At 48.0% G+C, this 11097-nt stretch overlaps 3 protein-coding genes across 8 annotated transcripts in view; 1 reads left to right on the top strand and 2 right to left on the bottom strand.

The window, feature by feature from the left end:
• The window catches only part of mindy4b (MINDY family member 4B), an 8226-nt gene extending 3177 nt beyond the window's left edge, over window positions 1-5049 (top strand). For 2 of the 4 annotated variants that reach the window (XM_016661618.1, XM_007573700.2), the window contains exons 3-11: window positions 496-615; window positions 838-935; window positions 2068-2233; window positions 2306-2371; window positions 2507-2577; window positions 2684-2756; window positions 3150-3326; window positions 4392-4572; window positions 4645-5049. In XM_016661618.1, coding sequence (XP_016517104.1) covers window positions 496-615; window positions 838-935; window positions 2068-2233; window positions 2306-2371; window positions 2507-2577; window positions 2684-2756; window positions 3150-3326; window positions 4392-4572; window positions 4645-4781 — 1089 coding nt within the window. In that variant the 3' untranslated portion in view covers window positions 4782-5049. Of the gene's footprint in view, window positions 1-495; window positions 616-837; window positions 936-2067; window positions 2234-2305; window positions 2372-2506; window positions 2578-2683; window positions 2757-3149; window positions 3327-4391 lie in introns of all 4 variants that reach the window. The other 2 variants (XM_016661615.1, XM_016661616.1) reach the window with 1 other exon arrangement.
• tsen34 (TSEN34 tRNA splicing endonuclease subunit) overlaps window positions 1-8888 on the bottom strand; it is a 17516-nt gene extending 8628 nt beyond the window's left edge. The window contains exons 1-6 of one of the 3 annotated variants that reach the window (XM_016661619.1): window positions 8799-8888; window positions 8153-8536; window positions 7104-7367; window positions 6606-6732; window positions 6259-6540; window positions 5987-6189 (exon numbers count right to left, since the gene is read on the bottom strand). In XM_016661619.1, the coding sequence (XP_016517105.1) occupies window positions 6002-6189; window positions 6259-6540; window positions 6606-6732; window positions 7104-7367 (861 nt within the window). In that variant the 5' untranslated portion in view covers window positions 8153-8536; window positions 8799-8888 and the 3' untranslated portion in view covers window positions 5987-6001. Of the gene's footprint in view, window positions 1-5846; window positions 6190-6258; window positions 6541-6605; window positions 6733-7103; window positions 7368-8152; window positions 8537-8798 lie in introns of those variants that run through there. The other 2 variants (XM_016661620.1, XM_007573701.2) reach the window with 2 other exon arrangements.
• Window positions 8889-8966: 78 nt separating this feature from the next.
• The window catches only part of eif2a (eukaryotic translation initiation factor 2A), an 8897-nt gene continuing 6766 nt past the window's right edge, over window positions 8967-11097 (bottom strand). Inside the window, exons 12-16 of the mRNA XM_007573702.2 lie at window positions 10449-10781; window positions 10266-10379; window positions 9499-9618; window positions 9329-9394; window positions 8967-9223 (exon numbers count right to left, since the gene is read on the bottom strand). Coding sequence (XP_007573764.1) covers window positions 9158-9223; window positions 9329-9394; window positions 9499-9618; window positions 10266-10379; window positions 10449-10781 — 699 coding nt within the window. The 3' untranslated portion in view covers window positions 8967-9157. The remainder of the gene's footprint in view (window positions 9224-9328; window positions 9395-9498; window positions 9619-10265; window positions 10380-10448; window positions 10782-11097) is intronic.

The raw sequence follows: 11097 nt of genomic DNA on the forward strand, positions 1-11097 counted from the left end.
AGTAGTTCCAAAACTATAAAACACACAATTGCATGATTACATTAATCATCTACTATGGTTTTAACTGACCTTTGGCAAGTTGTTCCAATCGCTGGGTGCAGCAAAAATGAAACAATGATTGACCTAATGATGGACGAACTCTTGGAACCATGGTTCTGATGAATTTATCAGAACGTCAAATGTAATTGATGTTCCAAGTATTGATGAGTGAGCGAAAGTATGGAGGGGTTTTGCCAGCGATAGTTTTATAGATGATTTTGTACTAATTTATTAACCAGTGTGAATGGAGCAATGGCCAGTTCACAAAAGAGCACAGATGACATGGTGAATATTAAAAAGGGGCAGCTGTAACGAAACGAATCGCAGTAATCAGTAGCGCATGGCTGTACCCAAATCCTGTGGAGCTACTTGATCTTAACGTTTAACTGTCTCCGTCATGAGGGACCACTTGGTGAGCGGCAGCAGGGCTGATCAGGTTCCTCTGTTTTCCCTCAGAGCCTGAGGAGGATCCTCTTTGGGGGAACGTTTCACGTCTTCAACTACGAGTGGAGGAAGTCTTTCTTCCAGTTCAGAGAACCAGACTCTGAGCTGTCGTACATCCTGGAGGCCGACAGAGTGAGGAACCCATGCAGACCAAAGCGTCTTTGGTTGCTCAAAGCTGAAGTTTAGCTGGTTGAACCTGAACTTTCACCAAAACCAACTAATTGCCGTTGACCCAGAAATAAGTTGGATCCAGACCAAAACTCAAACTAGATCTGAGTTCTGTTTAGTTTTGGTCGGTTGGACATGTACAGACACCTTGTTGAGTTGTCTCACCTGCACAGGTGTGTGTTTCAGGGCGGAGCTCGCGCTATTCAGATGGTCATTCAGGCCCGCATCATCAAGTTCCTGCTGTTCAGCCAACCGGGCATCACAGACAGACGGACGGTGCACAGGTGAGGATCTTGTTTGGTGCAATGACACCTTCAACTGTAAACACAAGATCACATGACAAGATCATGACACCTGAACCATGAGTGGCAGCAGAGAGATATCAGATTCATTTTCAATAATAACTCTAGTATCCTAAGAGAAAATAACGTGGTACCCAGATGGGTTTGGCTGGTATCAGAACCAACTCACCAGTTGATGAGCAGAAAGTTATTACACAAAGTCATCTGCAGAGTTAGCAAAACTCAACAAATCTGTTCCACTTCCTGAATCATACAAACTGTACATACAGGAAGGTGTTTAGTTACAGATCTGACCCTTTTGAGTGTGATGTGATATATGATATGATATGATATGTAAGAGCAGGTTATAGCTTTGACACACGTTGGGTGGCAACATGGTGGAAGTTAGCACTTTAGCATTAGCTTCCACTAAACATCAAGTTGATGTTGCACTTGAGCATCAGCAGAACTAATATTTATGATTAGTGCTTTCGGGTTACCTTAGCTAACTTTTCAGTTAGCAGTGCCCACTGCTGGTACCACAGGGTCAGGCTGCATTCACACCAGCCACATTTAGTCCACTTTAATCGAACTCTAGTCCGTTTATCTTGAAAGTCTGATTTGTCTGGGGAGGTTTGAATTCATAATCGAACTCTGGTCCTCCTAAAAACCTCAATCTCGGTTTGATTAAGGAAAGCTCTGGTGCTGTTCCAGTGCATATGAAGCAGAAAGTGGACTACAGAACTGAGTCTACTGGTCTATCAGGTGTGAAAACACCTTCAACGTTCTCTCAGTTACCTTCAGGGTTTCATGCAGAGTGGGAACTTTGAACTTTTTCAACTCGTAAAGGTCATTCATAACTTGCTCCTTATCAAGCAACCATGTTCCTCAAAGGACCATCCCAGAGTCGTCTTCTACCAGGGACAAACCGACAGAGTGGTATAAGTCTGGTATAAATTTGGGAGCCACTTCCATTGTGATAAATTCTCCTGGTTTTCTATCGGAAGACTTGACGGCTGGTGCTTATCTCCAGCGGTCACTGGGCGAGAGGCAGGGGGACACGTGGACAGGTCACAGCACAATGAGCCAATCATGAATGGCCTTAACCTGGTGGACAGTAATGTCTCTCCACCAGCCTCAGTCAGCTGCAACAGAGGGACCAGGACAAGGCGCTGGCAGCTGCGCTGTCCGACAGCCTCTGGTTGGCCGGCCAGGAGGAGCGGGCCACCGTTACCCTGGTAACCGAGGACTACTGCATCACTCCTCACCTGGACTACAAGCTGGACGACTTCACGGAGAAGGTCAGTTCTGCTTCTGCATTCCTCTGTCTGCAGCACCATCCTCCATTTTAACCCTATGTCTGATTCTTCCAGCTGCAGCTGTTCACCTTCGACAGGAAGGACGACGTCTGGAAGTTCATCCTGGACCACATTCAGTGTGTGAGTAGACCCAGAGATCAGCTCTGATGTGTGAACCTGGGTTCGTACAGAATCTAAACCTGGAAGGATTTTTTGGTTGAACTGAGATGAACATCAAGGTTTGGGGAAACCTATGTTTTAAATCTGTGTTTGCAGTTTAAAGCAGAGGGGAGTCATGGAGTCATCCTGTTCCTGTACAGCCTCATCTGCTCCCGGACAGTCGACAGGTAACGCTCCCAAACCTCCAGGTGGTCCAAACAGACACCGTACACCAGCAGGGGGCAGTAAGACCTCTGGTTTGACTCCAGAGACTTTCTTCTTCCTTCCATGCAGGCTCAGAGACGATCTGAGCTCCAACACCTCCCATCTGCTGCACCTCAGCCTGGGAAACTTTGTGTGTCGACAGGTAAGATTCTCAAATTTTTATTTGTCTTTTTCCATTAAGCAGATTTATTTTCAGAATGTCAATTTGTGCAATTCTGTTGTCAATAGAAATGCAGCTAGTGATTTAGACTGCTTTCATAATTTTATAATTATCATTTTCAACCATTGTTTACGTCCAGATTTACTGCGTCTGACTTCTTAGGTGACCCAGATGAACTTGACTTGTGGATAACAACAAACGACGAGTTTTGTTGTTTTGTTATTCTGGTCAGTTCCAGAATAACAAATTCTGGAACCGTGTTGTTCCGGTCTGTTCCTGCTAACTCCCAGTTCTGTTGGACTCCCTGGACTCAGGCCTTGTCAGATAAAGATCCTGAGCAGCAGATGAGTGTTGATGGTTTCTGTATCTCTGCAGGCTCTACTGAACCTGCTGCTGACGGGCCGAGCCAGTCCTCACGTCTTCAACGGGACGCTGCAGTTTGGGGAGGACGGCCAGCCTCTGGAGCGCCCCCTGCTGGGAGTCCTGTCCCGTAGTGATGTGGGTTACCTGCACTGGAGCCGGGAACAGATGGAGCGAGGCGGGTTGCCTCAGGTAGCCAGTTCTTTACCCGACTGTTATGGAAACAACAAACCAAGTTTCACCTGCACGCATCCTCCCAACCTGCAGAGGCAGTGTAACGTTATTCTGAGGTGTTTTGAGGTCTGTTTGACACCATAACAGCTAATGCTAAGTTAGCAACTCCAGCCCTTGCATCCTAGTTTAAGGCCAAGACACATTTGGGTCAATGTGGCTATGCAGACAGCTAGCGATTCCTTATGAAGCTTCTCCGCCTGTCCAACTAATCTGATGGGAATGTCATGAGCAAGACAGGAAGTGAGACACAGAGGCTAAATAAAACACATCCGCTTTGAGGGAACATACAAACTAAAACCTTTCACTCATAAAAAGGCAGAGTACTTACCCCTAGGGTTAGGGTTAGGATAACCTACCCTGCGTTCAGATCCGTGTCTGAAGGACAGCAGAACCCAGACCTGCAGCTGAAGATCCTCATTTCATTTTGTCAGAATCAGAATCAGCCTTATGTCATCGTACAGAAGCAACAACAAAAATACAAACAATATAAGACGTTAGTAGACGGGTAGACAGGTTAGTAGACGGGTAGACAGGTTAGTAGACGGGTAGACAGGTTAGTAGACGGGTAGACAGGTTAGTAGACGGGTAGACAGGTTAGTAGACGCGAGCCTCATAATGCAGCCATCATGGGAGTGCTGCCCTTTTGTCAGATGAGAAAAAAGTTTCAAAAGTTGAAAATTTATATGACAAAAACTCTGAAATTTTAGATTATTCTGAAAAATGTTACAGAATAAGATTAAATATTTTGAATTTTTGGAAAATTTCTGAGTTTCAAAAGCCAACATTTTTTTAATTTTTGAAACTCAGAAAATTTCCAAGTTTTTTCTGAAAAAAATTCTGAGTCGTCTCAAACTTTCAGAGTTTTTTTCTTTTGGCTGAAATGTTCTCATTTTCTTTCTGTGATGACTCCAATACGCCGTCGTGTGACGTATTCGGTTGTTCGTTTTAAGGTGAAAAACTGATTCATATTTGAGTCTGAATTCTTTCGGATGTTCCCCGTTTAGTTTCTCGTTGTTCCTGCAGGTGGGCAGCATGCTGAAGACCCCCCGGTTCCCGGTCTGGGTCTGCTGCATCAACAGCAGCTACTCGGTTCTGTTCAGCCTGAACCGGTCCCTGCTGTCCGACTGGAGGATGGAGCACCAGTTCCAGCTCTTCTACTGCAACGGCCAGAACTCCCAGAGATCCACGGCACGCCTCACCGTAGGTGAGCGCCGCCGCCCCTCATTCAGCTCCTGTAAGCCTCTTCAGGTCCAAAAAGGTTCTGGTTCTCCTGCAGATACTCACTCCCACCACTGGGAGGCGCCGCCCGCAGAGGCAGACCCGGAGAAACGGTTCCCGTCACTGGAGATGACCATCAGGACGAAGTGGGACGGCGCCGCCATCGACTGGAACGGGACCGACCCGTTCTACTGAGCATAAAACAAGGCGGGCTATGGCTCCCCCTGCTGGTGGAGACATGGATATAAAATCTGTACGAATTATTTTAAACTGAATACAAATAAAATTAATATTTTGATGCTTTAATCTGAGCCAAAGACAAATTCTCCTTTGTGTTCTGAACAAAAACAGTTGAAATCTCCAAATCTGCTTCTAATCATCTTAAAGCTGAACTGACCCCACCCCCAAATGCTAGACTAGTAAAGTGGGCGGAGCCAAGACACAATAAAATATTATTTATTAAAACTGTTATGAGAGACATAAAGTGTGAAAAGATCGATCTTCACCTCCTCCCCATTAGTGTCTGAAGAAATGGACCAAAAACAACCAATCAGAGCCAGGAGGGGGGGCTTGGTGCTGTTAATCAACCTCAGGTACTCCCTGCTAAATGTGCTAATGGTGGAGAAACAATTTACTGCTACAGAAAAACTGTTTCATCTGTGCATGCTAACAAGCTTTATGGTTCACAACATGCATTGCTAGCTGAAATGTAGCAGAGAGCAAACTGAGGAGGTGATTAACAGCATTAAGCCCCGCCTCCTGGATGTAATTGGTTGTTTCTAGTTAGCACTGGGAGAAGGCAAAGGAGCTTTATTTTTTTCAGATTATCTGTCTGAAATTCTGTCACATGTTGACAGTATTTTTTATAAAATGACGTACTGCAGCTTTAAGAACCGACTTACACAGTTTACCTGCAAGAAAAGCTGAGTTTAGGGCTGCACAGTGGCGCAGTTGGTAGAGTTGTTGCCTTGCAGCAAGAAGGTTCTGGGTTCGATTCCCAGCCCCAGTCTTTCTGCATGGAGTTTGCTTGTTCTCCCTGTGCATGGTGGGTTTTCTCCAGGTACTCCGGTTTCCTTCCACAGTCCAAAAACATGTCAGGTTAATTGGCCTCTCCAAATTGTCCCTAGGTGTGAGTGTGTGTGTGCATGGTTGTTTGTCTCTGTGTTGCCTGGCAACCTGTCCAGGTGATCCCGCCTCTCGCCCGGAACGATAGCTGGAGAGGCACCAGCAACCCTCCCGACCCGACGAAGGGAAAATGGATGGATGGATGACAAGCTGAGTTTATTTTCTCTTTGTTTTCAACTTCAACATTTTCTCCATTTGAGAGTCCAAGAATTTTGAGAGTCCCTTAATGTTCAAATAAACAGTAAACAACAATAAAATGTTCTTAATAACCACACGGGTCGGGTCGGGTCTCACACCATCCCGCTCCACCGCAGCGAGGTGTAGCGGACCGGGCCGTCCGGCGCCGGCGAACACAGCAGAACCGTCTTCTTGACATTGGAGCCGAGCCGGGCCACACAGAGGACGTCCAGCAGGCAGATGGACTCGTCCAGCGCCAGGCACACGGCGATGAAGTGGGCGTGGAAACGCAGCGGGTCACCTGAGGACGAGGGGGCGGAGTCAGCTGGAGGTCAGTGGGGTCAAACAGAGGTCGGGCGCTCAGGCTCACCTGGATACACCAGGAAGTCTCCGCCAAACTTCCCTGCAGACGTCAGGAAGAAGCCCCGCCCCCGCAGGTCCCTGAACACCTGGAACCTGGCCTCCCGGCGGGGGCAGTGCTGCGCTCTGATTGGCCAGTCGGCCTCCAGGAAGGCACGGGCTTCCGGACAGTGGCTAAGCCCCGCCCTCGCCGTGCTCAGCTGCACCGCCAGCGCCGAGCGCGGGAAGCTGAAGTTCTGCTCCAGATCCAGTAGGCGGCGCTGCAGGACCTCATCTGAGCCTGGATCAGAACCTGCATCACAACCAGCACCGTTAGAACGCAGCAGGAAAAAAACGTCCCCATAGTAACGCACCTACCTGATGATGATGCCATGGCTCGAACCAACGCCGACTTCCTGTCCTCCAGAGCGAGGACGCTCTGCTCCTCGAAGCTCCTCTGCTGCTCCTCTGCAAAATGCTCCTGCAGCTCCCCGCCCGCTACTTCCTGATGACAACAAAACAAACGCACCCTCAGCAGAAACCCCGCCGCTTCCTGATGACAACAAAACAAACGCACCCTCAGCAGAAACCCCGCCGCTTCCTGATGACAACAAAACAAACGCACCCTCAGCAGAAACCGCATCACTTCCTGATGACAACAAAACAAACGCACCCTCAGCAGACACACCTCTGCATCCTAACAACAATGATGAAGCAAACGCACCTTAGTGACTTTCGTCCGAAGCCCCGCCATTTCAGAAGGTGCAATTTATACATCTAGAGACATCTTTTTGATACAAATGACCTGTTCTGTTTCCTCATCTTGGTTCTGACCCAGTGGTTACCTAGAACCTCTGACCCAGCCTGTTTGCTGACCTGGTTCCGGGCGGGCAGAGCGGCGGCACCGCGGCGTTCTGCCAGAAGCCTCTCCTCCTCCGGCAGCAGTAGCAGCGGCCGGCCCAGTCGGACGTTTTGCCGGGGGGTTCTGGGCAGCGACCCGAGCAGCGCCCCCACCAGGCCTTCGGACCTCACGGCCTTCAGGTCCTGGAGCCGCCACAGGAGGGGGGCGGAGTCACAGAGACTCAGCCCAACGACGGGGGCGTGGCTCCGTTCCTCCTGAGGCCGCAGCTCCGCCTCCATCTACAGAAACCAACCAATCAGGAACAAGGACAGAAACCAGGAGTTAGACTGAGCCTGTGATTGGTGGATTCATGTCCATCATGATGGATGGATGATGACCAACAAGGTTTTTACTCTATTTTTTAACTTTCAGACAGTAACCGTGGCAATCTGTTGTTGCCACGGTTACTGTCTGAAAGTAAAAAAATAACAATAGAGTAAAAGCAAGTCTTTCTGGATCAGTCACTGAAGAGTCTTTTGGGATGTTCAGCCTGAATTTAAACATGTATTTATTTAACTTTACTTTCTAATTTTAATGATCAGTTTGAATTTTATTTTTGTATTTCTTTATCAGGAATTTAACTTTGTTTTGCAACATTATTGTAAACTAACAAAACAGTAAAGCTATTATTTAAAGCAGTTAAAAATGGCTTAACTTAGACTAACTTAAACTTATTTAAATTAATTTCGGTCTTTATTTTTTATGGAAACTTTTCCCATAACTTTTTCAGTAAAAAGGAAAAGAGATTCTGCCCGATCTGGTTCCGGTTCCGGTCCAGGAAAACTGACTCAAATTAACTTTATGGTAAGATAAGGTTGAGGCTTTACGGTCCGGAAATGTTCTGGATCTCCAGGTGTTTGGACCAGTCAGGTTCCTTCCATGTTCTGTTCATATGAAGAACCGGTTCGGTGTGAACTCATGAACTCTGACAAGATCTACTTCATCATTACTGCCAGATGGTTCGGAACCAGAATCTGTACCAACAGCTGACATTACAAACCGTTAACAAGAACTGGTTTCCTACCTCCACGTGTTTCCAACGCTTCACGACGTGCCGTAAACTGCTCCAGCTGTAGTTCCTCTCTGCTGCCGTTAAGCCTCCGTTCCGAACCACAGCTCCCGGTACCGGTACCAGAACAGCACCGTTCTGCAGGAAATGTCTGTAACGATCAATACAAAACACGTAGAGAGGGTCCGCTCGTTCACAGCCAGCCGGCGGAGAGGGAGGAGTGTTTGAGGCAAACACGTTTGCTGGTGGGAGGAGTTCAGAAACGGCCAATCAGAGCGATCCGTGTTGATGACGTCACGACAATCCTTTGATTGCATCTTCCTATTGGTTGAAAATACAGCCAATAGGAGCAAAGTGAGGCTGAACAGGCAGCAAAATGAACCAGTTAGATCAGCGTTTCTCCACCCTGGTCCTCACCGACCCCCTGCTCTGAATGTTTTAGATGTGCCTCTATTCCAGAACAGCTGATTCAAATGATTGCATGACCACCAAGTGCTGCAGAAGCCTGTCAATCACCCAGAGATACAATCCAGGTGTGGCAGAAGGGAAATACCTAAAACATGCAGGACAGGGGGGCGCTGAGGAACCAGGATGAGAAACACTGAGTTAGATGCTGATAATTATTTTTTAAGAAGAGTTTGGCAGGTGAAGGCCAAAAAACAAGATAAGGGATACTAAAGTCATAGAAAACATTCCAGAAGGAAAAATGAAACCTGGACGAAAACTGGAAAACTTCCAATACTCCAGCTGTTCTGGTGATGTGATGGACTCAAAGCCAGGTCCGATCCAGGGTCAGAGGTCATGACTCCACATTAAAGACAATGAGCTTTAGAACAGGCTTTTATTGTGAAACACTGTACAGATGAGGCAGCCTCACCGCCTACTGCCTACGTTTCCCAGAATGCCGCTGTCGCTCAGCAAACCTAAACAACTAAGCCCCGCCCCCCAATCCAGTCCCGTTTCTGTCCAATCAGCCGCTGCTCCTGGCCGTGTCAGAGTGAAGCATGCTGGGAAGGCATCCTATGGCTTGACCTGCAGCGCCTGCAGCTCCTTCAGCAGCTGCTCCTCCTTCTGGATCTTCTCCACCTGCAGCAGACAGAGCAGCTTTCTTTAAAGGTCAGAGGTCACCATAATGGTCTGAATGTTACTCCGTATGCAGACAATATTCTGCTCTGTTTATGGATCCGTCACCTGGTTCTTCTGCAGAACTTTCCCAGATGCCTGCTGCTCCTTCAGCTCCTCGATGGCTCTCAGTTTCTGACAGAGTAATTATTTATGTCACAGATTAGATTAGAAGGTTTTAATCTCCTGATGTTTGATTTCCAGGCAGCAGATCTCAAAGCGGTCCCATTTCCTCTCACCTTGTTTAAGTTCTTGATCTTCTTGTCCATCTCCGGGTCTCCGCTGCCGCTGCTCGCCTCTGATTGGCTGTGGCTCACAGGTGCGGGAGCAGATTGAGGTTCAGGGTCAGGTTTGGCCTCCTGCGTCGAGATTTAAGGAGTTATCACAGATAATCAGAGACGGAGCAGCAGGACCAGGACACCTTCGCACCAATCGACTGTTTTCACTTCCGATATCTGAGGTTTGGCATCGGCTGATCCGATACAGAAAAACAGCTAAACTGCTATGTTACTGTAAAGATGCATTAAAATTCATTAAAAGTATTAATTTTGCATTAAAAGTGTTACTATTTACCAAATGACACTTCATTCATGTGCCGCACTTTGGACATCCCTGAATTAAACTGAGTAGATCCGCTCTTATAGATCTAGAACAGGGGTGGGCAATCCTGGTCCTGGAGGTCCGGAGTCCTGCAGCTCTTAATGTCTCCCTGGTCCAACACACCTGAATCCAACAGCTGAATCACCTCCCAAGTGCAGTCAGGTTCTCCAGAGTCCTGCTAACGACCTCATTATTGGACTCAGGTGTGTTGAAGCAGAGATGCATCTTAAAGTTGCAGGAGACCCTCCAGGCCTGGAGCTGCCCACCCCTGGTCTAGAACATTGCCACGGATACCTGATCTAGAATTTACTGAACCAGATGCTGATACGGGATCGGTGTGACTGATATCTGATATCAAACTGCCGTTTGGTGTCCTATTACAGGAAGTAATCACGGTGCTGCTCACCAGTTTGGCGGCTTTCTTTGCTTCTCGCTTCCTCTGGTTCTTCAAAGCCGTCTTGGAGAGGCTCTTCTCTCCTCCCGGTCCGGTCCGGAGGTTCTGAGGAGGTTCTTCCTCATGCTGAAGGACACACACTCCGTTACCACAGACATTCAGCTGCAGGCTGGATGTATTTTAACGTTTCCTCACCAATTTGGAGCTGGGAGCGGCCGGCAGGTGCCTCAGCGCGGGAGGGCGGTACGCCTGCGTGGGGGCGGCCTGGGTGGAGCCCAGCTCACTCGGCGCCGCCTGGTGCCGGATGGGGCGCTCCGGAAAGATACCGTCCGGGAACGGCTGCCAGCGGACGTCCCTCAGCTCCGCGCCCTCTGCAACATCGTGCTTCTGCAGAACCGAGCCGGTGTAGTGCCAGATCTTATATCCGTTACTGACCCGCAGCCGGGGGGCGCAGGTCGCCGTGACAATGTGCTCGCCATCGGGACACCAGGAGAAAAACGTGGCGTCTGGAGCCTGAGGCGTGGACACCTGCAGGAGAGCAGACAGTAACCACAGCAAAAAAAACACCTGGATGATTTAATTCACTTATTTTAACTCATCTAACAGGAGCTAACAGACGCTAACAGGGAAAACTTAGCCAAAAATAAACAGCTAACGGAAGCTAACAGATGCTAACAGGGAAAACTTAGCCAAAAATAAACAGCTAACGGAAGCTAACAGATGCTAACAGGGAAAACTTAGCCAAAAATAAACAGCTAACGGAAGCTAACAGATGCTAAAAGGGAAAACTTAGCCAGAAATAAACAGCTAACGGAAGCTAACAGATGCTAAAAGCGAAAACTTA

The sequence above is a fragment of the Poecilia formosa genome, unplaced genomic scaffold (genome assembly GCF_000485575.1).
Source record: "Poecilia formosa unplaced genomic scaffold, Poecilia_formosa-5.1.2 Scaffold337, whole genome shotgun sequence".
In the NCBI taxonomy this organism is placed as follows: domain Eukaryota; kingdom Metazoa; phylum Chordata; class Actinopteri; order Cyprinodontiformes; family Poeciliidae; genus Poecilia; species Poecilia formosa.